This window comes from Amblyomma mixtum, chromosome 3, assembly GCF_055824585.1.
Source record: "Amblyomma mixtum isolate Tamu chromosome 3, ASM5582458v1, whole genome shotgun sequence".
NCBI lineage: Eukaryota > Metazoa > Arthropoda > Arachnida > Ixodida > Ixodidae > Amblyomma > Amblyomma mixtum.
The window spans coordinates 330,626,885-330,654,882 of NC_143014.1; the positions used below are offsets into that span (position 1 = coordinate 330,626,885).

Genomic DNA, 27,998 nt, shown 5'->3' on the forward strand with positions numbered 1-27,998 from the left:
ATGTCGTACAAGTGTCCAGTAAAGATAGTTGAAGTCTAGCGGGTGTCCTGTGTGTGTGTGTCTTGGTGTTATGTGTGTTTCTTACTACTAAGAATATGATTCCTTCACTATCAGAGTTAGGCGTCTAGTTGCCATTAGAGATTTGTAGCAGTTACATGCACTGGAGGGGTTTCTTTCCCTGTGTGCTTTCAAAAGTGCATGTATTTTTGCACGATGCAGCCAAATTTTGTCGAGCCACAGCGGCGAAAGTAATCATGTTTTGTACATTCCAAAAACTGATATGGCTACTACGAACAACTGGCTAAAAGTCTCTAACTGCAACCAGTTGCAAACCTGTGTTAGTTAAAAAGTTAATTATCAGAAATTAGTTAACCAGCTTACTAAATACACCTCACTGGCTTTTTGGTGTCTGCTAGCACTGGTAATATTATGCAGCAAAAGCCATATTTTTGAAAACTACTTATTCTTCCCTGAAACACCTGGTGCATATAAATACTGCTCACTTTCCTGTACAACACAGAAATGAAATAATTTCTTCTGTAACATGAAGGTTCCATGAGCCACATAACAAACCCGTGGAAAAAAACTGCATGCATACACACACATCTCTCCAAAACAGCTAAAAAATCCCACACAGTGAAACAATGCTTACACTGTCTTCAACATTAAAGGCTGCAAACACTAGCGAATTAAAAGTCAAACAGATGCCAAACATATGCGAAATGTCCCCATGGATGTAGATATCAAGCTATGAGCTGATTTTAATAAAAATGCATAAGCACAGAAATGCTTAAGCGACTTTGTTGGTGCACTATCCTGACACTTGTCCTCAATATCAGGCAGCCTGTTTGTTGTTCATCATCATCATCAGCCTGACTACACCCACTGCAGGGCAAATGCCTCTCCAATTAACCCTGTCGTTACTTGTCTGCATCACCAGTGGAAGAGGTAGCATCCTAGTGATGAGACGTGTGCACGAACAGGTAGCCTCCTCCATGGCAGAATGCAGCAGCAAGAGAACTGCACAAAAAAACATCCAAAGTATACAGTTATAGTGACTTCTAATAGAATCAAACACGGAGAAGCAACAATCAGTTAAATGTGCACTAAAATGCAGCACTCCGAGTGAGTTTGATAAGGCTGCTGAGTAATAGCATAAGCAGCAGTCACAAGACTAGAACTAAATGTAATGCGTCCTTGAACAAGAAAAAGCTATAACATGCTGTTGTGTTCAGTTCTGGCCACACATTCGAAGACTGAATAATATTCACAGGAACTGACATTAACGTGTTACACCTAATTAGGCTACCACAAAGAGATATTTAGCCATTCCAGTCATATGAAGATAACATGCAGGCCATCAAATATGAAAATTATTTTGTGTTTCTGATTTGTCTGCACAAAAAATCAGGCAGCTTTTGTTTTCAAAAGTGATGGCACAAAGACATTGCAATATAATGCACATGTTGCTGTAGATAATGTATCATTTGGAGCTATACCAGGTGTTAGGGGAAAATGTATGAACAAAGAGTACAATGGTGAGCAAGTTCGTCAGGGCAAGAGTGGCACACTCAAAGCAAATGAATCAAAATAATAAGGCACATACTGCGTCAGATACAATACTTGTAAGTAAAGCTGCATAGAACTGCAAGCGATAAAAGCCTCAGAAACGTGCCCCTAAGGGAGCAGCTGGACTGGTAGTTTTTTATTTGTCCCGCAGCACATCCCTCCAGTGCTGAGGCCTGCTCATATTTATTTATTTTATTTACAGAATACTGCAGGCCCTTCTGGGCCCTAGCAGGAGGGGCAATACAGTGCAAAATGAATATACAAAATAAAACACTGAAAGAAAATTCGAAACACAAAGCAAATAAGTTAGATGGCGTCAATCTTCTACGTATTTACTCGCGTAATGAACCCACCCCCCACTTTCGTAGACGAGAAATGAATTTTTTTTTTTCCGTCGCCAAAATAACGCGCACCCGCCCTGGGGGTCCATGCGTCGTGTGTGTGCATCTTCGAGTTATCTTGGCGGAAATGACCGGCGCTGTCGACGACCATAAAATTGTCAGATCGCAGCGTGATAAGCATCTTTTGAAGCGAATGATGCTGAGCACCGGCGACACGAACAACGCGGGCATCGACTGCGTGCTTCGTTGGCGGATGCGCAAAAGGGATTTACTGGAGCATCGTCATTGAAATGGGGTGACGCAGCTTCCATTACGCTATTCTATTTACGCTATTATTTTTTCTTTGTATTTCAAGACCCAGTTTGTCAAACTTTTCTAATTCATCGTTTTCTTATAGCGATGATGATGATCGTGCACGTTGCCGAGTGGCTTCCATGAAATCGAAAACGAAACCTCTGCTTATAGCGCCATGCCTGCGCGGCGGCGGCAGTGCGAAGTAAAGACAAACGCACTTCAACGGCGCTGGTCGCCATTTCGCTAGCACTTCGTTTTGTTGCTGTTGGAGTTGAGTGCGCGCTACGGCCTTGGCGTTATTTCGTGCGTGCTGTGCGTTGTGTGATGGGGCGTTACGCTAGTTACACGGCAGCTTTCAAACTCAAGGTTGTGGAGCATGCCTTAGAGCATGGAAACCGTGCGGCTGGACGGCATTTCAGTGTGGACCCCGTGCGTGTGCGCTACTGGAGGAACCAGCAGGACGAACTGAGAGCGACGAAGAAAGATCGCCGCGCCTTTCGAGGGCCGAAGCAGGGCAAGTTTCCTCGCGTGGAAGAAGAAGTCTTGAATTATGTCAAGAGGCTCCGCAATGAAGGATGTGACGTGTCCCATGAGCTCATACAGAATCACGCGCGGGCCACTGCAAGAGGCCATGGCATTCCCGCAAATGAATTTAAGGCCAGTTTTGGCTGGACGACGCGTTTCATGCGACGGAACGGGCTGTGCCTCAGAAGGCGCACAACGTTATGCCAACGGCTGCCGGCGGATTGCGACGACAAAGTGCGTGATTTCCACCGCTTTGTTATTCGTGTCCGTGAGGAGAAAAAGTTTCTGCTCTCGCAGATCGGGAACGCGGACCAGACGCCTATATGCTTCGACATGCCGAGAAACAGCACGGTCGATACCAAAGGTTCTAAAAGTGTGCTGGTGAAGACGACGGGCGCTGAGAAGCAGCGGTGTACAGTGATGTTGGCGATAACAGCGGACGGCAGGAAGCTGCCTCCGTTCGTTATCTTCAAGAGAAAAACTCTGCCAAAGGGAGCTCTTCCGGCTGGTATCCACGTTCGCGCACATGAGAAGGGGTGGATGTCGGCTGATCTTATGTCCGACTGGCTGAAAACAGTCTGGGGACGGCGGCCCGGAGCACTTCTTCTGCCATCGCTGCTCGTTCTCGACAGCTTCCGCGGTCATCTCGAAAAAAATGTCCGCCGCCGAATGACCGAGTTGCGCACGGACCTCGCTGTCATCCCAGGTGGCCTTACATCACTGCTGCAGCCCCTTGATGTGTCAGTGAATAAGCCCTTCAAGGACAACGTGCGGCGGCTCTATGCTGAGTGGATGGCCGCGGGGAACCACGACCTTACTCCCGCAGGCAAGATCAGGAGGCCCACCATCGACATGCTGTGCCGATGGGTCCTAGAAGCGTGGAGCATGATATCCACTGAGGTCATCATCCACAGCTTCAAAAAGACCGGCATCTCCAACAGCCTTGACGGCACTGAAGACGACGCACTGTGGGCCGACGCCGATGCTGACGATGTGGCAAGCGACATTAGTCGAAGTGACTCAGATAGCGAGACCGAGTGAGGTCTTAAGTAGCCGGAGGCTTGTGAATAAAAATGTATTTTTATTCACATTCATCGCGTACGTGTTTGTACTATAAAGGTAAGGTTGTGACCGCGATTTACCTCAATGTGACATGAAATTTGGACCTTCTCAAAAATTTCGAAAAATTTTTTCCCGCGTAATGAACCCACCCCCTAAATTTATGTCAATCTATGTGGAAAAAAGGTGGGTTCATTACGCGAGTAAATACGGTATTTCTTCAATGGAGTCAATGTCACATAGTGCTGTTAAAGGTAAAGCATTCCATTCAGTTACGGTGCGGGGGAAGAAGGAGTATTTAAATAGGTTAGTTCTGGCGGTGAATGGAGTTAGTGAATCAGAGTGGCAATGTCTTGTTGGTCGTGGAGCGGAAAATGGCTTGACGTAGGGATCCGGGCACATTGACAACTTATGTTTGAGAAGGAAAAGAAATTTTAATCTGAGTATTTTACGTCTTACCTGCAATGTTTGAATTCGGTTTGCTCGCATTATGGCAGTAGGTGAGTCGGTTGAACGGTATTTTGAAAAGATGAATCGAATGGCCTTGCGCTGGATCATTTCAAGCGCTTGAATGTTAGTTTTAGTAAATGGGTCCCAGACAATGCAAGCATATTCTAACTTGGGTCTGATTAATGATGAATAGGCTAAAAATTTCAAGTCCGCAGGAGCATTCTTCAGTTTGTGCTTGAGGACACAAAGTTTACGAAACCCTGGTGCGCATACGTTACTTATGTGTTTGTTCCAGCTTAGATTATTAGTTATCGTCACGCCAAGATATTTATATGCAGTTACCTCCGAAAGTGGAAATGATGCAAGAGCGTAAGGGTATAAAAGGCTGTTTTTTTTCTTGGTTAATCTCATAAATACGGTTTTCTGAGCGTTAAGTTTCATGTCCCACTGGTTGCACCAATCCAGAATATTGTTTAGGTTTAAATTGAGTAATAGTTGGTCTTCACGACATGTAATTACATTAAACAAAACACAGTCATCTGCAAACAGCCGGATTTGAACGGGATGAGTAACTACTTTTACAATGTCATTCACATATATTAAAAATAACAGGGGACCGAGGACACTTCCTTGGGGAACACCAGAAGAGACAGGCAGGCTGTGTGAATAATGGTCGTCAATACTAACAAACTGCTGTCGGTTAGATAAGTAAGCTGAAACCCAGTTAACTATAAAGTTAGGAAGACCAACTTGTTTAAGCTTGTCAATTAATTTAAAATGGGAGACGAGGTCAAATGCTTTACTAAAATCCATGAAAATAATATCAGCCTGGCCGGTTTTATCAAGTACAGATGCGAAACTATGAACAACCGATGTTAGTTGCGTTACAGTAGAATAGCCCTTCCTAAACCCGTGTTGAACGTTAGAAAGGATATTGTTATCGTCAAGAAAACCGATGATGAACTTGGTTATTATGTGTTCTAGTAATTTGCAACAGGTTGAAGTGAGAGAGATGGGACGATAATTTGATATCAGTGATGCGTCTCCTTTCTTTAGAACAGGAACAACACGTGCAGTTTTCCACTCTGAAGGAATCACAGCTGATGACAAAGATGCGCGAAAAATAACCAGAAACTCGGAAAGCTTTTCGGCATACCGGCGCAAGAAAGCGTTCGGAATTTTATCAAGGCCTGGCGACGCTTTAGTTTTCAGGTTTAGGAGCAATTCAACAATGCCAGGTCTTGATATCGTAACAAAAAGCATAGTACAGGGAGTTTCAAAAGGACCGTGTTCACCACTTGCATTAGCAGACACTGTGGAAGTAGCGGTTAAATTGCGTAGCAATATCGTTTTTATCTGTGATAGGCTTGCCGTTGTGCATTATTTGGTCAATAGGTTTTTTCTTTTGACATAAGTGGTTCCAAAATTTTCCAGGTGAAGTTTGAATGAAATTAGGCAGTCTGTATTCAAAGTAATGGCGTTTAGCGGTCCTCACAGCTGCATTAAGGGATAGTTGAAAAGACTGAATAATGGAACGACTGGCGCCTCCACGTTTCAAACGTTTCACTTTTCTTTTCAATTTCAGGACTTCACGTGTGATCCAGGGAGAGGCTTTGTGTGATTTTATTATTTTATTAGGGACAAAGTTTTCAAGGCAGTGAGTGCATAGTGTTTTAAATTTATTCCATAGCTCATCAGCATTACTGCCTCGGAAACTGCTGAGGCAAAAATCTAAATAATCCAACACGCTCTCATCTTTCGCACGCGAGAAGTCCTTTACATAGCAGACTTTGGCCACAGGCTTTTTGCAAACAATATGGACTGGGAAAGAACAATGGACCAAATCATGACCGGAAATTCCCTGCTCAATTGAAACATGGTAGTCACTAATAGATCGGCTTACAAAGATAAGGTCAAGTACAGAAGAAGTACAACCTTGTACATGTGTTGGCTGCCTCACTACTTGCTGCAAGTCATGTCTCAACATAATATTAAATATGTGCTCTTCATGAGCAGCATGATCGGGATTAAGAAAGGGCTTGTCCCAGTTAATTGATGGAAGGTTTAAATCACCAATTAATAAGATTCTGTCATGATGAAAATCATTCATGAAATCAGACAGTTCACGTAGAAACTGCGGGGGGGAATTGGGAGCTCTATAAACTGCAATTACTAGAAAGGACCGTCCCCAACAAGAAAGTTTTAACGCGAGGCTTTCATGGTTTTCAATTTGAGTTAGGAAAGAAGTGTCGATGCCATGTTTTACGAGTACTGCAACACCACCTCCTCTGGTAGATCTGTCCCGACGGAACACCCGGTAAAGGGGAGGGAAAACATCTTCATCATCAATTCCTTCGTGCAACCAAGTCTCTGTGATTACAACAATGTGTGGCTGATACCCTAGAATTATGGATTCAAGATGATCGCTTTTATTTCCCAATCGAAAATTCCACCAGGCCGTATGTGGTGTTAACACCAGAGTGGAAATTCAGACACGGTTCTGGTGTTTCCGGGCTGGTGTTTCCGGGCTGGTGTTTCCGGGCTGGTGTTCCCGGGCTGGTGTTTCCGGGCTGGTGTTTCCGGGCTGGTGTTTCTGGGCTGGTGTTTACGGGCTGGTGTTTCCGGGCTGGTGTTTCTGGGGCCGAGAAACCCACGAGGTTGTGCCTGGTGTTAACACCAGAAAATACGGTTTGGTGTCTCCGGGCTGGTGTTTCCGGGCTGATGTTTATGGGCATAAAAATCCACCAGGCCGTGACACCAGACGACGTTTCCATGCATGCAGGCATACAGGCTCGTATCACAAGCCTGGCATGTGCCCTGCTGCATTCGGTATGTATGGTGAGACGTAATGGTGCATTATATGGAGAAAGTTGCATAGGAAAAAATCCCATGCCACTTCTTGGATAAAGAAACATGCAATTTTCTATGCTTACGCAAGACGTTTATTTCGGGGGCCTCTGTCGCCGCAGCTCACAGGCTTTTTGTGAGAGCCACATCCTAATGTTCTTGGAGGCCTTGGCGACGTCCTCCTCTGCGTAGCCCTTTCTTGATGCATAGTGCGTGAAAAACACTGCGTAGAAAAGAAAATGCACCATGAGTGTTAGAATGACGCACATTTGGATCTCCGCACTAGTTGATTTAGGTGCGGTACATTAGAATGCAGCTGTAAACAAACCCAAAAAAATTTGAGGGGACATTTAAGCTCTGCGGCTCACAGTTTTCTTTATTTAACAGCCACCTCTCACAACCAATCATTAATTTAACTGCTACCTGCCATGATGGGCAGTTTTGTCACAATCCAGTGGGGATGTTGTGATGATGCCACAACATATGGTCCTTTCTTCCACTAGCTGTCAAATTATCTGCTATCAAAATTCCTCAATTGCTTTCCCACTGTGAACAATAAACCTTTCAGGCATTATTTTCTTTTAAAAATACTTAAATATTTAATTTCATGGCTGAAGGTGGAAGCACAATATCAATCACACAGAATGTGTAACACCAACAGCAATCAAGTTTTGCGGACACAGAGCACATTGAGTGAAAACTTTAGTCTGCTTACTAATAAATTTGAGAGTTAAACTGCAGTTAAATCACAGAACTAATAAATGTGAGAGTTAAACTGCAGTTAAATCACAGAACAGAGAGCAAGATGACCGCATTCACCTTTCAGTGCATCAACTTTGTGGGGGGTGAGGGGCTGTTGAGGCGGCTTCTCTCCGCCTTGGGCGACGAAGCGGTTGGACAGTGTGCCCGTCACACTCCGCTTGGCGAGCCCTTCCGTCGACCAAATGGCAGTCGCGGCTCGCTTCACGAAGTGTGAGTCCTTGGGCACTGTCAACAATTGGTCGTACACCCCTTTGGCCAAATAGACCCCATTGGCCAGGTGAACCTGCATGAAATCAAACCAAACTACTTTCAACACCACTTCATAATGTGAAAAAACACACACAGCCATACAGCCCATAAAAACAGCTGCTTCAAGGCAATCTGTGTTCAGTGTAGGTTGGAATATAGCAGTTAATGCAGCACAAAAAAAAGGTTACGTCACTTTCCTATCTGCCCTCAGCTCATGACAATATTGCGGCCCCTGGCCAAGTAATAAAACAACAAAACAAGAAAAAGGTAGGCACTTCCAAGAAATTACAGTAATCAAAATTGGCCATGTTATATCCACTGCAACACAAATGCCTCCCCCACGGATTTCCAATAACAAACATGAGGAATTCACAGCCCCAAATATTTTCAGAATGTGTCCTCTTACTAGCTGTCGAAGCTTTCACACTCGCAGACAACCAGCTATATACGACACATCTTGCCTAAATCAATACCCAGGTCCCATGCAAGTCTATTGTTAAGCTCGAATATTCCAAACCAAGAGTTGTGCTTCATTCCACACTGCTCTCGTCGCACCCGAGTGCACCTGACCACCATCTGGTTGGATTTTTGTTTGACTTCAATGGTTTCCGGCCTGTTTCAAAGAATGCCCTCCCACAAAAATTTTCTGTATTGACCAATTAATATTGGAGATATAGCTATCACAATCAAGAAATTTCGCTGCCTTCTGTTTTGGTTCCAGCAACTGAAAAGTGCAGTATTATCAAAGCACGCACACATACACTGCAAGCCATGAAAAGATGGAAGTACAGGTGTGTTTTTTGTTGCATTCCTACACTATCATTTAGAGGAACACACAATATAAATTTGAGTTGGCATGCATCCCGTTATATTCTCACAGACCACTCTCATTCAAAATGTGAGCTTTTATCAGCTAGAAAACACCAAAAAACGATGTACAGATGTTGCCACTAGTGGCCCAATTTATCCAGAGTACTTGTTTGTTTGTAATCTCTGAACATGGTCAGGGTACCTTTAATGTTATGGCTGTCACTGAAGGAATGAAGCTGCCTGAATAGTAATTGCCCGGCAAGTTTCTTGCTTGTGAATGTACTCTGCTTCTGCCACCTTGCCAGTGCCTGTGGCACAAGACACAAGAGTTTCATTGTCTCGCCTTCGCTATTATGTGAAACAACTTAAGTGGTAACGTTACTACTAATATTAAATATTATTAAGCTGTATCTTTAACCATACCCTCCCATCCTCTGCTACCGTGCACACTTGTGTGCCTTCCCTGGTGGGGCCTTCCTCCTGGCTGCCCAAACCACCCTCTGTGAACTCCACATGAACCAGGGCTCCAGGAATGGGGCTCGGTGGGGGCTCAGAGGTGGCTGCAGGTGGAGAGGAGGGAGCTGGGAACACCTCAGCCAAAGGGGCATCTTTTGCAGGCGCCCAGGTAGCAGCTGCCGATGTAGCAGCCATCAGTGACGAAGCTGCTGATGCCGCAGGTGCCGGTGCCGCAGGTGCCAATGCCGCAGGTGCCAATGCCGCAGGTGCCAATGTCGCAGGTGGAACAGAAGCAGACGCCGCAGGTGCAGATGCAGCAGAGGCAAATGCAGCATGGGCAGGTGCAGCAGAGGCAAAAGCAGCACTGGCAGATGCAGCCGCCACGGCCGCGGAAGGTGCAGACGCAGCAGGCAGTGCTGCAAAGGGTGGCACAGATGTAGGCCAATGAAAATAACTTCACCAACGATCATGGTTTTTTGTAATGCGAAATTTGAGCACAGCTTAATTTTTTTATGTATTGAGGCAGAAAACAGACAATACTTAAGCTACCCTCAAGAGTACAATGTGAAGCACTCACGCTTTATCCAGAGCAAGGCCTCTAAACTACAACACTGAAAGAACACTCCTCAGCGGTGCGGAGTGGAGCAGTACAACCCTTGCCTGGCTGCAGCGTCCTCTCCTGTGTTTACTGCTCTTTGCAAGAATGCATTGCAAGTTGGTCGCCTCAGTGCTTCAAAGAGAAATGTTGAAGCCACAGAGGACGAGTCTTGAGTCTTTGTTAGGAGTGGGCCGCGAGGCACATGTCCCGTATATTTATAATATTGTGTGCCTGTTCCCATGGTAAACGCCTCGCACTCCACAAACAGCCCTCATACACGCTCATGCATGTGCTGGTTGACAATTCGACTGTAGATTCATGCCCGACTCAAGTTTAGACGCAGTTTTGTGGTAGATGTTACACTGATTCCAACATAATCAGCCATGCATCTGTGCGAAAAGTGCCTCCAAAATAAGCTCCGCTACAACCTTATCCCCCGTTATTCCTTCCCATAGCTTGGGATTTTTTGCGGCATGGCTCACTGCTGTGCCAAAAAATCTATCAGTTCGTGTCCCACAAGAAACTGCATGTTTAGATATGGCTTTGTCAGGTATTTATTTTTTTTTTTCTAACACCTGAAGTAATGAATTTTAAATCTGACATTAATGGAAAGCTTGGTCTTATTCAACAAGCCAACATGACTGAGTGAACTACTAGCGTGTTGACTTTGTGAACAAATAAAAAATTGTGATTTATGGCTTAGCCACAATTTACAATTAATCCATGTCCCGAAGCGACACACAGGCTATGAGGGACACCGCAGTGGAGGGCTTCGGAATAACTTTGACCACATGGGGTTTTTAATGGGCAGACGTTGCAGAGTACACGGACCCTTTTTGTGTTCTGCCTCCTTCGAAACGCCGCCACCACGGCCAGGATTGAACACAGGTGTCCTGGCTAAGCAGCCAAGTGCCCTGACCACTCAGCCACCGAAGCAGGTACAACAATTATTGGTATGGTGTTTTAAAGCAAGGGAAGAGAGTAAAAGAGTAACACAAAAAGATTTGTCGGCAGTCATGGCTAGGTTAAATCCTTCAAAGTGAGAGCAAGTTGCTCTTCAGTCCGCAGATTTCAATATGCGCCGTAAGCTATTCCCCCCTCCCACCCCAACACACACACACTTCCTTCTTAAACCACCCAAAAATTTTTCCAGGTTATGTGACCTGAAAACATTTAATCAATAAGCTTGACCAGCAGGAAATACAGGAAAAAAAACTCCTTATAAGGAGTGTACCATCAGCTGAGAGGAAGCGCAAGAGCTGGTGCTGCAGCTTGATGTTCAGCTGGCGCAGCTCCTCATTTTCCTTTCTCAGCTTCTGCACCTCTTTCTCTGCTGCTGTCTCCGTGCTAAGGTCGTCCGTTGCGGCCTGCTGCGCGAGCATCCGCAACTTTTTGATGTTTCGAACCTGCAGTAGTTAACACAGTGTCAAAACACATATTCACCCATATTGTCTTTAACATTATAAAAAAAATTAAATTTCTTTGGACACAAACTGCAGAAATGCTTGCATGTGACACAACGTTACTGAAAACCTATTAAACATCACATTTCATTACAAGGTTCGGGTTTCAATTGCGCATACATACTTTATCACGTGCCAGGTCTCTTGGGCGTTTTGCGGGGCGCGCGACTGCCATGTGACACATGTGACACAACGTTACTGAAAACCTATTAAACATCACATTTCATTACAAGGTTCGGGTTTCAGTTGCGCATACATACTTTATCACGTGCCAGGTCTCTTGGGCGTTTTGCGGGGCGCGCGACTGCCATGTGACACATGTGACACAACGTTACTGAAAACCTATTAAACATCACATTTCATTACAAGGTTCGGGTTTCAATTGTGCATACATACTTTATCACGTGCCAGGTCTCTTGGGCGTTTTGCGGGGCGCGCGACTGCGCCACGATGTCGTTGACCAGAAATATGTTGGTCCATTTCTTCTTTGGATTCTGGGAAGAAATCTCTTTTAGGAGTATGTTCGCACAATTTTCTATACATTGATTGTAATGATAAAATGCAAGATAATGTTTCCTGCACCAAGCCTTTTGCAGCAGCTTCTATTCTAAATTATTTAATTGACAGTGCCTATCTGGCCATCAGCCAGAATTCCCCCAACACTCATCAGAGACTGGCTGCTCAATTGAGTAGTCTGTCCTTTTTTTAAGAATGAATCATTTTCGCCACTGTTCAGCAGCAGTAACAAACATTACTATATGAAACTGCAGCCCCAGGCTTTTTTGTTTATGGGGGTTCAACGTCCCAAAGGAACTCAGGCTATGAGGGATACCGCAGTGAACGGCTTCAGAAATTTCGACCTCCTAGGGTTCTTTAATGTGCACTGACCGCACAGTACACGGGGGCCTCTAGAATTTCGCATTCATGTCAAGTTTTCAAGAAACAATGCAGAATCGACACTTCCTACCTAGTGTGGCGTGAGAACCTCTGTCACATTTGGCAGCTTTCTCGGCTACAGAGGTCTTCACAGTTTAATATTCAATACACGTAGCTAGGACATGGTCATCAACTGAGCTATAACCAAGAGCAGTGAAGTATACATTTTATGCTTCCGAACTAGTCCCAAGTGATACACCCCCCCCCCCCCCCCCCCCAAAAAAAAAGCAACGGGTTCACCCTGGGAAGACCAGCCACTCATCACTTGTACATAAGACAGTTCATTACTACAACTGAAGAATGCCTGGAGGGGCGCCAGTGAGAAAATAAAACGTATTCACGAGGCCCAGTTGATGGAGGTGCCGGGGTAATTTCAGCTGGGCGACTCTACCATCTACCGGACACTGCCAGATTAATTTCGTTACATCCATCAACATGCAACATGCTGCAAACAGGACGGAATTCGCAAACCTGCAAGTTGAACGTGAGAACTGCACAACAGCGGTGCGCGTTACGAAAGGCAAAAAAGCTCAAGAACACATTCCTATAGCCCTGACAAGCAAATTCGAGTGCTGTACCGCCGTCAGCACGCTTAACAAAGCAACCACAGCTATCCATCGGCCGGCCGTTGGCCGTCCGTTTCGGATGTTCCGGACGGACATCGATTTCGGACGTCCGTTCCCGGATCTTTCTCGGATGTTTGCATATATGGCACATGCATACTTTCTTCGTGTCCGCGGGGCAATAAAATGAAAAAGCAACTGAAAGTACAGCGAGAATATTTTATTGTGACTGTACATCAGCACAGGACTGAGTTAATGTGAAGTGTGTAACTCCTCAATAAGACGTAAAACTTCGAGCGCACATCCATCTTCCTACTTCCATGATGAAGCAGAAGCGAACAGCTTTCTGCAAAAAATGAAAAGAAAAAGGTTAGTAATCAAGTCCACGCCAAATCTCAGTAGACCATGATAAATTCAAAAATGCTTGGCAACTTTGTTATTGGTATTCTCAACCCATTCTCAACAAGTCTCAACCCATCCGTAGCCCACACCACAGTATAGCCATAACATAACTCCAACTCTCCCGCGAGAGAATGTTACAGATCCTGCTCCACTGTCATAAAAGTAATTCCCAAGCAGTGTACTGCACTTACCTCCGTAGGACATGCCGTAGGCAATCACACTAGGCCTTCTTTCATCCGAAGTCGGTGTAGTACGATATTCCAGCGTTCCAGGAGGGCTTCAGGCACTTGCCGCATCCTTCGAATTGTTCAAGTTACACACCACTTTCGTCCGCAGACTAAAAAAGCCACACATTCTAGTAACAGAGCTCAAAAGGGGCACCACACTTCGCACCAAACCAGCAACACCGCCATTACGCCGCTGCACTCTGTGGCTGATGGATTGGATTGGGCTGACTACAAGCTGCATTTATGATGATGATAGCGGAGTTAAACGGGAGTTTTGAATTTACAAGTGGTTTCAATCGCGTTTTACCACGGCTAGGGTGGCTACCACGGCGGACACGATGTCGCTACTGATTTTTATACGTTTTCTAGATGTAAATTAGTAATTGATTTACTGTAAATTTGTGTAGCACTCGCTCCTACCCTTAAATAAATTTAGTTCAGCAGTGGCCCTTGCACTGCAAGTATATGACTAGGGAATTGCGCGAATTTACAAAAGTCCTCAAGTCAAACCGTGTAGCTCATGGAAATAATTTCTGCAAAGCAGATATGCAGATATTAACGCAATTTCTCGCACACTAGCCAATAAAACTGACAAAATTTCCTTCGCGAATAAAATTTTCTAGGTTAAAAAAGCGAACTCTACAGTATACATACTCGAACGGCGCGACTTTTCTGTGTGAACAATTATAAAAAACTCTATACTCATATCCGGAGAATATACTCCACCGTACATCCCTCGGACGTACACCTTGTCTCTAATGCGGATAGACAAAAGCGGATACTGTCTGTACGTCCGGCGGATGTATGAATACGGATATCCGAAATCGGATTGTGCTCGTACGTCCGATGGACGTCCGATCTCGGCAAAGGACGTTCGGATCTAGCTCGTACGTCCGACGGATATCTGTGGTTGCTTGGAGGAACGTTCGCTTGCGCGTCCTGCACTGATATTACAGCCTCTGAGCGCTGGGCGCAGAGTCCAAGGCCATACTGCACGGTATGTTTGCGGACGTTGGAGACAGCTCGTGCCCTGCTTCCACTTTAATTTTGTCTCAGACGCAGCGGCCGACGCCCAGCGGCACTAACGTCAGTGAAAGACAATCGCTCGAGCGTCTGTGTTAAGCGTGCTCACGGCGGTACATACATAGAGGCTGAATGAAGTTAATCAACGAGGCACTGGAAATACACGGGTAGCTACAGCTGCCGCAAAGTAGAAATTACAAAAGTACTCAGACAGTAATAAAAGTGTTCTTACCTGTCATCTGTAGGATTTCCGCGTCGTAGTATCCGCCCTTTGTTTTGTCGTCCCCCTCCCAATAGACCTGATATATATTTCCCGCCGCAAAATCTTCCGTGCTCTTTGGGTGGAAATTTTTCACAAGAACCGATGAAGTGACTTTTTTCACGTTGTCAAGCAGAAACTTCACGTAAATGTAAAACACCATTGCACTGATGCACACTCGGGAGCAAGTCACCAATGTCGCGCAGTATAGAACAAAAGGGATGTTGGAACGGTTGGAACAAACTATCTACATGATGTTTTGACAACGTAATGGTGTGTGTGGCGCTGCAGTCTTAATGTCAAACAAAAAATTGCATGCTGATGAGACTGCTTTAGCGCGTTGCTCTGAAACAGATTGAGTTATCTGTAGATGTTGCAAATGTAGTAGTTAACTTTCTAAGCGCCACTTTCTTTTTGGCTAGATTGTAGCGTTTGCCTTGCTGGGAGAGGCGGGCACGCATTGAAGCTATAAAAAAAAAAAGGAGAGGCGGGCGTGCGGAATTTCCCGCGCAGTCTGTAGTCGCCTCCTTGGTTGTACGTTCCATCTGTCTTCAGTGTCGTTCTTGCACCCCAGGTGAAAATCGCAACCGGTCTAACTGGTTTAAGGAACAATTTCCCAGTTGATTCCAGTTGGATACCAGTTGGATGCAACTGGAATTCAGCTGGTAGCCAACTGGAATTAACTGGGAAATTGTTCCTTAAACCACTTTGACCAGTTACGATTTTCACCTGGGACCTTATACAAGCCAACGCCTCATCTACTTGTACAAGCCTGTTACAAGCGTGCAAAGGAAGTGCTCCAACATGCCTCCCAAAAAACGCTACCGCGCCTATTTGGAGCCAAATGCGCTATCACTGAAAATTCCGCGGCAGACGACATGGAGCCGGCTGCAAAAGGAATCCGCTGCAACGTCTCAAGCACCGCAGGTAATTCACCGACTTGTTTACGTCATATGCTAGGGCCCATTCACTTTATGCGGCGAAAAGTTTTACATTCCATGAACTCATAAAGAATCCGCAAGTGTTTTTTTTTTTTTTTTCCGAGCTGTGCAATGTTGCAAAAGCGACCTTTGCCATTAGGCTTGCGAGCCGTGAGGAGAAGCCCGCTTTTCAGTGAATTTTTGAAGCAAAACGCGGGGCGAGCAAGTGCATATTTGTGGGTGTGGATGCGGAAAAGAGGTACGGGTCGCTGCGAAATAAAAGGCACTGCAGAAGTTGAGTGAAGTAGGGACAGCAAAGAAGGGCAAACGGGTGCTGGAGCTGGACAGCTCGAAACGCCGAGCACCGGCGGCACGGATCATGACGGCGCGGCTGCTGCTGTGCGTTGTGCGTGCGTTACCGTAATGGAGATTTGCTTCGCTAGACTGTGCCGCGCTCATTTGAAGCGTTGCCTTTTGAATAACTTGGACCTATTCGTTTATTCTGTATTTCAACTTGCCCCCCCCCCCCCCCACCACACACACTTTTTTTTCTTTGTGAAAGGGGGGGGGGGGGGAGAAAGCTAAAGTCAGATTTTTTCTTTTGCGGAATCGCGAGAACCTAGCGTCCTTACACCCACCGCAGGCAGTGGTCATGCTCTTACCTGCGCGGTAAGCATCTAAAGAGAGTTCCTGAAAAGGCGGAGCTTGCATTGCTTACATGGCCTATCAACGTCCAAAATATTGTCTGTGATGGATGCAGACGGCTGATAGCAGAACGCAGCATGCAGAAATGAGAAACAGGGCTAGGAAACGGAAATGATGAATGTGATGAATGAAACCATGGCAAAAAAGTTTGTCGCATCAAAGATTGTGGCAGAAGAGCAAGGCAGCGCGGGTGTACAATGATCAGGAAAAAAAGCACTCCGCAGCATCGAATTAAGAGAAACAAGAAACATAAGCAGAAGGAGACTGGTGAGGTGAAATGTGGATCGAAATATTGCGTTGTGAGGGCCTTTTGTAACATAGCCAGGCTGAAATACAGCCAAATAGCAGTCAAATTGGATGTAGCCGCCATCATTTGGGGACTTGAGCACAGGCGCCAATGAAAAATGCTGCGTATAGAAGAGTTCATCAACATAAATGCAGTCAAACACGAACTCCAACTGAACACTATAAATGTGTGAGAGGTGTCGACTACATCGGCATATGTGGCAAACATATGAGTTTACGTGTCGTGCAATTCTGCTCTGACATCATCTGTGAGCAGCACGGATTGCACTGATACTTTTTAAAGCCCGTAGTAATTTTTATGGAAAATTCCTGTGCATACCAGTAAGAATGACAAAAAGTAAAAACACTGAGCCCTCAACATAGCGGATCTCTCAGGTCTCTCTCTTTGTCCAGCAGAACACCGGTTCAGACAAATCTTCTCATGTCAGTGTGTGAAGCTCACTTTATAGCACTGTGAGAGCTGGAGCCGGTCACTTGGTCAGCATCTTATCACAGCCAATGGCAGAGTTGTGTGCAGTGGACGCAATTACAACTGCTGCCCTCTCACATCCATTCCCATTTCGTCAGCTGGAATAGTCTCAAATGCTCAATCTGGGTAAAGAACAAGCGGTGTGAGGATGGAGCAGCAATTCAGCATTAATTGGGCTCACATCATGCCATGATAAGATGCTGACCCACTAATCGGCCAGATTTCTCAAAGCATGCCACTCGGGCTTTCGTCACTGTCTGATAATACATTCCTCTTTTGTTTATTCTTTGCAGTTAGCTGCAGTAAATGAGGTACCAAGAGGGGACGCTGAGGTTACAGACGAACAAACTGAGAGTGAAGAATGTCTGCTGCCACTACCTCAGCTCTCTGAACAAGCAGAAAGTGCTGCCTCTTTTAACCAGAATGCTGAGCAGGGAGACCCTGATGTGTATGCGGAAGCTGACGACCCAGATGATGATCTTTCTGATTTCATCGCAGCCAACTCAAAGACGACTCTTCCTGGCCAGTCCACAACTCGACTGCAAGCCATGCTCCTGATATTATCATTTGTTGTGGCAGCTAAGCTACCATGGACACAAGTTGACAGCTTGCTCAAGCTTCTGAACGCCCTCTTTGCTGAAGAGGTTTTTCCTTCAACCAAATATGGTTTTCGAAAACTGTGGAGGCTTCAGCAGTCAAAAATGGTGAGCATTCATGCCTTCTGCCCGACTTGCCAGTTCTTAATTGATGGCAATGGTACCAGCCACTGGCGTTGCCGAATTTGTTCAGAAGTTGCAAGCCTAGGAGAGGTTTTGAAGAAGGGGAGCTTTTTCATCACTCTTAACTTGAAGCGACAACTGCAACAGCTCCTGAAACGCATGGGCAAAATAGTTGGAAGCAACCTGCTTCAGCTTGCTTCATCATGCCCAGAGGCTTTCACCGATATCACAGATGGCCTGCTCTACAAGAAAGTTCGCAGCGACCACAAAATGAAGTGGAGTGACCTAACTTTGACGATGAATACTGATGGTGCACCGGTATTTAAGTCAAGCAAAGGTTCTGTGTGGCCAATACAAGTTGCCCTCAATGAGCTTCCCGTTCCTCTGCGGTGGAAGAATATTTTGGTTGGAGCAGTGTGGTTCGGCAAGGAGCATCCACCTGCACATCTCTTCATGAAAACCTTTGTGGACAAGTTCCAAGAGGTTGGCAGCCTGATGTGGACCTTTGCTGATCAAGTTGTGGAGTCTGCAGTCAGAATTGTGTGCTGCTGTGTCGACTCACCGGCCAGAGCTGCTTTGCTCAATGCAAAGCAGTACAACGGGTACTACGGCTGCACTTGGTGTCTTAACAAGGGAACTTTAGTTGACGGTGAGACTCCTGCTTTCATTCAGTCTTATGAAGGACACAGATATACAGCATATGTTTTACATGGCAGATTGGTTGCCAGCGGTAAAAGTAAGGAATAACAGCCTACTTGGCTAGTTGGATGTTTTATACTTTGCCGGTGTTATATTCATGTTTTTAATTATTTTCATTTGTTCTTTACTACTGCTTTGATCTGTGCGGCATGAAGTGAGTTTTGATTTTAATGATTTGTTGTGTTTTTGTTGTAGGCACAGTAAAGTACACGTTTGAAGGCGGTGCCATGGTTGAAAGGTCCCACGACACTGTGCTGTCAGCCATGTCCCTTGCAGTTACAAGAAAGTGCTCTGTCGATGGAGTGAAGGGGCCATCTCCAGTTACGAAGCTAGGAACATTGGACTTGGTCTGGGGCTTCCCTCCCGATTATATGCATTGTGTCCTGGAGGGTGTGACTGCACAAATGACAGAGCTTTGGCTGTCTGCAACTGGGAAGCCTTGGTATGTAGGAAATAGAATTGCCGAGCTAAATCAGCGTATATTGAAAGCACGGCCACCAATAAGCTTCTCGAGACTGCCAAGGCCAATTTCAGAGAGGGCATTCTGGAAAGCCACAGAATGGAAGTATTGGTTGCTATACTACAGTGTGCCATGCCTTCAAAACATTTTGCCAGATAGATATATTAGGCATTTTTCATTGCTGGTAGAAGGCATTTTTATGCTGCTGAGAGAAAGTGTTGAACGCAGTGACACTTTTATTGCAGAAAGGTTGCTGAAACAGTTTGTGGAGGAAGTGAAAATATTTTATGATGAAAGTGCGCAAACATTCAATGTTCATCAACTTCTACATCTGGCGAAATCTGTTAGGATGACAGGTCCACTGTGGGCCACGTCAACCTTCCCATTTGAAGGGGGCAACGGGGACATCTTGAAGCTTGTGTCTGCTGCGAAAGGGGTTCCTCGGCAAATATCAGAAAGATTCATTATGAATGGAGTTCTAAATTCTTTGAAACGTCTGGTACCTCTTCCTCCATTTTTGAAAAAGCAGCAGGAGCTAATTTCAGGTAAAATTTCTAAACAGCACAAATCTAGTGTCTTAGGTGCAGCTTTGCCACCTTGTGTCTATGAAGAACCCATCCAAATACTGTTGAGGCAAAACATTGGTTCCGAGGCATGCGTAAGTGAGTACCTTAGAGCTCGTGTCAAGGGGTTCACTGTACACAGCGCCCATTATCAACAAGCAGAAAGAACATGTTCATGCTACCTGGAAGCAAGTAACGGCAAACTTGTTAAAATTCTCAAGGTGTTTGCTGCTGACAGCAAAATCTTGCTGTTGTGTCAAGAATTGATTACTGAAGTGTTTGAGCTGCCCTTTTTGTTCAGAATCGAGCACCCTCCATTTGGCATCGCTCTCTGCATGCTTTGCGAAGAAAGCGTTGTTTCATCTTGTGTGCTTGTGGAACAAGAGAGCACATTCTTAGTGAAGATGCCTAATCTTCATGAAAGTGATTAGTCATTTTCAGTACCATGAGGGAACAGCATGAAAATATTCTTGAGTAAGACACTTGTATCCCACTTGCTTCAAATGCTGTCAAATGGGAAAATGCCGCCCCTGTGCACCATATTTTTGCATGCTGGATACTACCGAGCTATGAAACAAACCATTCAGCATATTTTTAACTTTTAGGCCTCCTTGGTGTTATGTTTTTACAAGCACGGGCGTACAGTTCGACACGGCCCACTTTTGCAGGGAAACAAAAATAAACTTCTTCAGCTTTTGAGCTTTTTTCATCGGTGAACTGCAACATAATACTTCTTGAAGCAAGTTTCAGTGTACAAGCAAGTCGTCTTATACATCCAAAAGACTGCGGTATGGATATTTACCATATTTGAGGTCTTTTTATGAAGTGATTGCTACAGCTCTGTTCCTCTCTTTTTCTACAAAACCAGTGGTCAAAACTGGTTCAAAGCGATGTCATTCTGAGCACAGTTTTACGATATGTATGCAGCATGTGAGACACGAATACAGCTTTGTGAAAAATGCAAAAATGATGATGCTGATCTTTTCGACATAGACAAAATACCCTTTGCCCAGTCTGTTGCACATCTTACTCATAGCAGTTTCACTCATCCACTTTTTCACTGATCTCCATTTATGATTGTGGCCAACTTGCTATTGCGTTTTACAAAATTCAAAATGTCATGAAACTTGGCAGCACATTGCAAGGTACCTAGTTAGTGTTGTTTGAGGTTGCAGCGTGTTGCATTATCATTAACACACTGTCTTGTTTGTTGTGCATGTTCACTGTCACATGGCAGTGGCATCCATTACACTGTCTTGTGCATGTTCAGCAAGAAAATGTTTCGATAGGCCTGTTTTTCTTTGCATTTGCCAACACGTCAACACATACATGCTTCAATGGCAGCTTAGTACAAAATTCACACACGTACTTGCCAACTGTCTCCATCAAGGGAACACGTAGCCTTAAATATTGAGCCCGCTGGACAGACCAACCAAAGCATGAATGCTCCTGCAGTGCCGTGTTTCACATGAGGTTCGGAACTTAGTATTCGGAGAAGCCTTTGCCCCAAAGTATATGCAGTTTAGCTGATGATTTCTCTACAAGATGTATCCCTATATATATGACTTAGCAACCCGAATGAGCCAGCTTTTTTGTAAGTGTTCATTTCTGTTAAATGAACACACTTATCAGGGACTGTTATCTCTGTGTTTTCAATCTGTTCCGAGTTCATGAACAGTTCTTTGAAGCAGTTCTCATGCATTCGTTTATATCCAGTGAAAACTGCACCCATTTATTTTTATTCTTTGCTTACTTAAGCTGGATAACCTGACTGACATTGTATCCTGTGATATGAAGCCCTTTTTTATGTAATATTGTGCCTTATTAAGTAATGTCAAGTTGCGGTGTACTGTCTTGTGCATTATTTGCTGCTCTGCTGCTCAGCACGAGTTTTTTGATTCTTGTCCTTCATGCTTCGAAGTAGGCATTGTCATGAAAAACAGCAACTTATGCTGAAGATGTTCTCTACAGTGTATTTGCACTTCCTTTGCACCTTTCCATAGCCTTCAGTGGTAATGTACAGCGGGGAATTTTTTCAGTGCATGTAACTTTGGAAGGGCATTGTTTTCCAAGACCCTTTATATAATGATATGTAAAATGTCTTACCTACATGTGCTGACCTTGAGACTTTGTTTGGCTGTTGATGAAAAAGTTGTCTGGGGCATCTCACCTAGCGGGTGTTAAAACAAGTAAACTAGTAGCAAAATGCTCCTTTTAGCAGCTATGCAATTGGTGGTGTTTGGTCAGTGCACGAAATAATCGTTGGCCATTTAAACTTGATAGTTCACATTCTCTTCATCTCTTAACAATGTACAGCTCTCATGTCAGTCAGAAAATTAAGCTCTTACAGGCAGAATCTATAGCACAGGGGGAGCTTAGGACGTTTTCGGCTGTTTTGCCGTGTAGCACTTTTTACTGTTGCCAACTCAGCCATGCCTGTTCCTGTCTTGCTGTTCCTTATGGTTTCTGGCATTGCGTCGATGAGCAAATGCACAGTGCTGTGTGAAGTTGTCTTCAAATGCCCTTGCAAAATTTCTTATCAACTGAGCTGGCATTTGCTGTTGTGCTTAATGCAGCTGGCAGCACTTCAGTACTTTCCTACCTGCCCGTCAAGTATTGTGTCTGCACAAAAGCCCACCTCCTTATCACCATTCTGATTCCAGTAATTTCATTGCCTTGATCACTGTGAAAGGCACTGTGGAAGCTGCCTGGCTGTATGAAAGGCCCCACATTGCTACAATTCAGGGGAATGAATTGATGGTGTTCTTTTGTGATGCTTTCAGGGGCACTTTCCCAAATGCCCATTTCGCGAAGGCACTACTGCAACTCTGAAACGAAGGAGTTCTATGCTGAATTTTGAGAATAAATGTGTTTTAATTTCTTTCAAGCTTTAGTTCAACCTGCTGTCATGCCTTTATGTTTTCATAGTCACACCAGATACAAATTTTTTGTTGTCCTGGCTGATATGAGCATTTAACTATACCTGGAAGCTAAAAAAGTGTGCCTTTTTTGTCCACATAATAAACAGACTGCCATTCATCCTTAGTGTAATAGTAATAAATACTAAATTATATGCTGTATGATATGCAAATGCACCTCACAATTTACCTTGGACTTTTTTACGGTTTGACTGTGGTGTGAAGACATGAACACCCATAGTTGCAACAATGGACTATGCAATTAAGCAGGACAGAAATCTTTCATTGATCTCAGTAAGTACCAAACCAACCTACATGTTGGTCAGTGCATGAAATAATCCTTGGCCACATGTCTGGCATGTGCCTGAGATTGTATCTGGTACATCATGCAAACTAGAATGAACCGAACAGATCTTTTTGGTGGCGCTCGGCTCCCGCACATGAATACAGCAACAGGTCTGGTGTGCTTGAGCTGGATCATATACGCCAGATGACTCGAAACCAGTCTAGTGTACGTGCACACCAGACGACATGAAACCAGTCTAGTGTGCACACCAGACGACATGAAACCAGTCTGGTGTGCACATCAGACAACACCACACCGGTCTGGTGTGCACATCAGACAACACCACACCGGTCTGGTGTGCACATCAGACAACACCACACCGGTCTGGTGTGCACACCAGACACCACCACACCGGTCTGGTGTGCACACCAGCACCACCAGGCTGGTCTGGTGTGCACACCAGACCGGTGTGGTGTGCACACCAGCCACACCAGGAAATCCTGGTGTTAACACCAGAACACACCAGAACAGTCTGGTGGATTTTTCAACTGGGTTACCACGCTGCGCGCATTTATGTTAAGAAGCTTGAGTTCCTTGACAAGCGGTGATGCGAGTCACTCTTTACTCGGCTCATTTCGTATCTTGATTCTGCAATTGTTGGCCTCATCCCACGCGAAAATTTGCCCGTCCATTTTTAGTTTATCATGCACCAGAATAGGCTTCTTGCCTTGATCCCTATCAATTTTTGTACTATCCCATAAAAGTTTTCTTATTCTGAGCGTGTCACGTGAATAGTCATTTTGTACCGAATATTTGGTTCCTTTAAGCTTACGGGCATTCCGCATTACTTCTTGTTTTTCATTAAAGTCCTGGAAGAACAATATGACGGGTCGCTTTTTCCCAGCTTTGCCAATACGGTGGATTCTGGCGACTGAGTTGCATGTCACACCAAGCTTCTCTTGAAAAACCTCAGAAATAACTTTCTCCCTAAGGACAGATTCTGTTTCATCGCTGTCTTCTTCTACCCCAAACACAACTAAGTTGGAACGCCTACTTCTGTCCTCCAAGTCAATAATTTTTTCGCGTAGGAAGGTGACTGTTCTTTCCAGGTTTTCTACACGCGCTGATTGGTCTTTTAATAGATCCAGCTGTTGAGTGAATTCGCACAATATTTTTTCCATCTTTGCGTTATGCGTCCTTAATGCTGCCATTTCGTCTGTCAATTTTTGTTGTCCCAGAATCAGTTGCTTCAACATCTCTTGCGTGCTCGTACTGTCAGAGTCTGTCTCGGGGCCAGGATTAAGTTCGACGTCGCCACACAACATCAACTCGCACATCAGGTATACATCACATGCGATACGAATGCACTGCTGGGGGCAAGGCAGAACCAGGATACCACGGCAATCACTTTTAAATGTACAATAATAGGCACCAACCTGGGTTAGACAGAAGAAGGGTGCGTAAGGCCACATGCCGCTGCCTGGTCTGCCGAGCCCACTGAAGTGGAATTCTTGCGGTCGGCTATTTAAAGGGATGTCCGGTGAGGTCACATGCTGATGCGGCGGCGCTGTAGGCGTGACGCACGTAGCCAGATTCGTGATGTCATCAGGCTCTTGATGAAAGTTGTGCTGATAGTCCGCTCCGGCATGACCAAGCAGGAAAACCTGGGTTAGACAGAAGAAGGGTGCGTAAGGCCACATCTGTTTAAGTTAAGAATACAAGGGAAACAAGCAAACAAGTGTTCCAAAGAAGATAAAAATGTGTACTTAGGTTGTTCTTTAGGAAATTACCTGTCACTAATTGCAGCAATAAATACCTCGAGAAAGTAAATTAAGTTATTTACACAGCTTATTACAAACCTTGATGGCACGAGAGAAAGGCAACATCAAATGCATCGGTTCAAGTAAAGCCAGGGGTCTTGTTAAGGTCACAGCAATATTTGTTGACTTAGGCTCAGCTAGTGTAATGCAATCAGTAACTGAACGTCGGCATGAATAAAAATAACAATGCACCAATACTCAATTCCAAATGCATTTCAACTGTACAGTGCAGTCAGTTGTGACAAAGGGAGTGTGAAAGAAAACCTCAGCAATGCTCATGACATATCGAATAAATGCCTTTCTTCTGTACAGCTAAAATATAAGCTTTACAGGGTTTCACGTAATGCAAGGATAACCTGGTAAGGTATCAATTATTTATGCTAGCAACACCTATGCTTCTAAAGCAGAGTGCTCCACTTGAACGCCAATATTCAATTATGCATTGCCCGTTAGGCCATGCCTATCACATCACTGGTTCACTTCAAACATGCCATACCTTGTAAGAGGTAGGTACTGCTGAAGTAAACCTATAAAATTTATTTGCTGCTTTTAGACTGCTGCATAAAGGTCATGAAGCAGATAACTGTTTTAATTTGTCTATACAGTGGTCAAGATTTCCAAGCACGAGAGGCATGAGGGAAAAAACTATAGAAAGCATTTCACACTATAACACAATGCACTTGACTAGGGGAGTGCTTTCATGACGCCCGCAATATCTTTTCCCTTTCTCTTGGTCCTCTTTTAAAAGAAAAAAAAAACGAAAGAGAGAGGGAGCCTGGAGCAGAAGATTTTTGGCAGGCTAAAAAAGACAAGGAAAATATACCCACTTGTCTACCTATCCTTTTACAAGTGGCACATGCTTGATATCCAGTGTCAATGGCTGATAGGCTGAACCAGCAGGTCTTGATGTCATTTGCCTCTGGTTGAGGTAGCATTGGCTCGATGACAGATGAAAGCTGGTGCAAAAGTAGCGTGATGATACCGGTGGAGCAGCTGTACAGGGCTTGACTGCGGGTGCATTTGAAGAAAGGCTGCATTAGAGCCATGCTTTCATAAACATCATCACATAAGCCACATCCCATTACAACCTCTAGCTGTTCAGTCCAATGTGTTCATGAGTGGAGGCTAATGATAAGTGGAGGCTAAGGCTAATGACCTATGCCTCCAATAGTTAGCAAACAAATGGTTTACAAAGCTTGTCATACTTTTCTTAAAGCTATTATTCGCGAATCACGTTATACTTTTATCGCTTCAGACTGAAAATGGGGGAATGACAAATGTAGTGAACGTAAAAAAATAAAATGACAACAAACCTTCCATTGTGCGATTACCTCAGCTGCACTGCAATGGAATGGTTCTGCTATTTTTAATCGTCGTTTCGTTGACCAGAACTATCAAGAAACACAGCACTTGATGTGACTGCGACGTAGAACAGGCAATGCTCCTTATCCAGTAAACACTCAGGCAGCAGAATCAAAAGACGCACGCCGCTACAAGCACTTTTCGTTCTTATGGTCTTCACACGCTGCTCCTGTTCAGTCGGAATAACGAATCAAGTTCTCGGCGTTCTCGGCGTGCAACCAAATTCTATCACATAACTCCTGCGCCGAGGAGCTGACGCAAAGAGCGTGAGGCGGCGGGTTAAAAGTTGCATAGTTGGCAAGCGAGCGTGTCAGAACACCTTCTCTCTGCAGAGGATCGCGGGGTGCCCGCATTTTGCACCTCACTGCGAACAAGACGTGAAGACCAACCCAAATGCATTCGCAGCCCTCAATCATACCCCCGACACATCGCAGTAGTCACTTTCCAGTTCTGTACTTACATTTGTCAACGTTCACGGCAAGCCGTTTCTTCTATCGGGCATCGGGCGCCGGCCGCTGTCAGCGTGGTTGCGTGCAGTACGTCAGAGCAGTTTTTGAGCACTGCGTGCGCGTAAGAACGTCTTCCGCAGCACTGGAGCCATCTGTCACCTTCCGATTTCAGTCACACTACCACAACACTAACGAGGCCGCACATTTAACACAAACAAACTGAAGAAATGCACCCACGACTTCACAACGGTCGCAACCAAACAAAGAGTCGTTTCAGCGTCCTAAAAAAGGTAGTGTAGCGCGCGGCCAACATGAGACTCGCAATCCGCCGCCAGTGAACGAAAAGATGGCGCTAATGTCGCCTAACTTTACACGCGTTAAAAAAAAGAATTGATAAAGCCCTTTTTGCCACAAACTTGTTGCATTAAACAACAAAATATTTTGTTTCAATTACAAAGTCAGCAAATTGGAATGATTGAGGTGAAAAAATGCGACTACTCACAACCATCTGTTTCTGGCGGCGCTGCGAACGAAAGCTTGGAAAACCGGGCAGCATGCCGGGAAGCTACAGGCGACGCATCTGGGGCCAGGAAAGCCGCTGCACGGCTGCACTGTCTGCCTAGTTCTAAGGCTATAACTCAGCTCCCCGTAACTGCGTCGCAGAATAAGGAATGATGATGATGTTGCCAAACGCTACTGGTTTCGGTTTTTATTTTCGCATATTGTGTGGCTTAGCGTACTCTACACAGCTTGGCTAATGCGATTTAGTGTACGTGTGTGTACCTAGGGAGCACGAGCGTTCGCACGCCGCTCTAGCGTGACGCGCGAAACTTTCAAGGCCGCGCTGCAGCATCGCCTCTGTTTTGTGTGTGTTTATATCACGTCATTGGACACCTTGCACGCTCTTTGCTCGAGCGAGCCCCGCCGACAGTCGCGCTACCGTAGTCTTTTTGTGTGCTTCCTTGATTGATTTTTGCCTCTGCCTTACGCGGTCCTCGGCTCGGCCTCACGTCCGCTGATGGCAGTAAGAAAAGGCGAAGAATGAACGCATGCTTTCGTGCGTCTACTCCGTATGACTACGTTAAAACCACGGTGGTTAAAACCCAACACTTTATTCCAGGATTCCTTAGTCATTGCATTACGGGAAGATAGAAAATACAGCTATCACCACGTTTTCCCTCGCCACAGCTTCGTACCGTGTTTGCGTTGAAGGAGATGCAAGTGAAGATGCGGAAGAGGCACTGCGTCTGTGCTTTAGCGGTGCTCAAAGTGGGGGCTGCTCTCACCCTAGCTTTTTCCATACTGGAAGCTCCTCTGTGGCTCAGTACTACTGAAAAATGTAACAAGTCAAGAATGAGGGCTTATCCCAAGGGAAATTGGCCGATGGCCGGAGGTTGGCAAGTCGGCGGTCTCGAATCGGCGGCCAATATGCTCGGCCAGCCTAATGCGGGCCAGCACTGGGCCATGGTAGGCCAGCCGCCATGATGGC

At 45.1% G+C, this 27,998-nt stretch overlaps 2 protein-coding genes and 1 long non-coding RNA gene across 3 annotated transcripts; all 3 read right to left on the reverse strand.

Moving 5' to 3' along the window:
* On the reverse strand, positions 1 to 26,761 carry LOC149355937 (uncharacterized). The gene is made up of 4 exons (XR_016289772.1): positions 26,521 to 26,761; positions 25,526 to 25,706; positions 24,315 to 24,542; positions 1 to 1,020 (listed from the first exon to the last, which is right to left on the reverse strand). It is a non-coding gene; the product is annotated as an uncharacterized LOC149355937 (long non-coding RNA).
* LOC149355938 (BEN domain-containing protein 5-like) lies at positions 7,087 to 8,940 on the reverse strand. The gene is made up of 2 exons (XM_089577718.1): positions 7,905 to 8,940; positions 7,087 to 7,308 (listed from the first exon to the last, which is right to left on the reverse strand). Exons 1-2 carry the CDS (start codon positions 8,203 to 8,205, stop codon positions 7,181 to 7,183), a joined length of 429 nt encoding a protein of 142 aa, XP_089433844.1. The 5' UTR covers positions 8,206 to 8,940; the 3' UTR covers positions 7,087 to 7,180.
* Positions 9,344 to 13,731, reverse strand: LOC149355939 (uncharacterized). Its single transcript, XM_089575358.1, has 4 exons — positions 13,516 to 13,731; positions 11,820 to 11,917; positions 11,202 to 11,366; positions 9,344 to 9,466 (listed from the first exon to the last, which is right to left on the reverse strand). Exons 1-4 carry the CDS (start codon positions 13,526 to 13,528, stop codon positions 9,344 to 9,346), a joined length of 399 nt encoding a protein of 132 aa, XP_089431484.1. The 5' UTR covers positions 13,529 to 13,731.
* Positions 26,762 to 27,998: the final 1,237 nt, after the last annotated feature.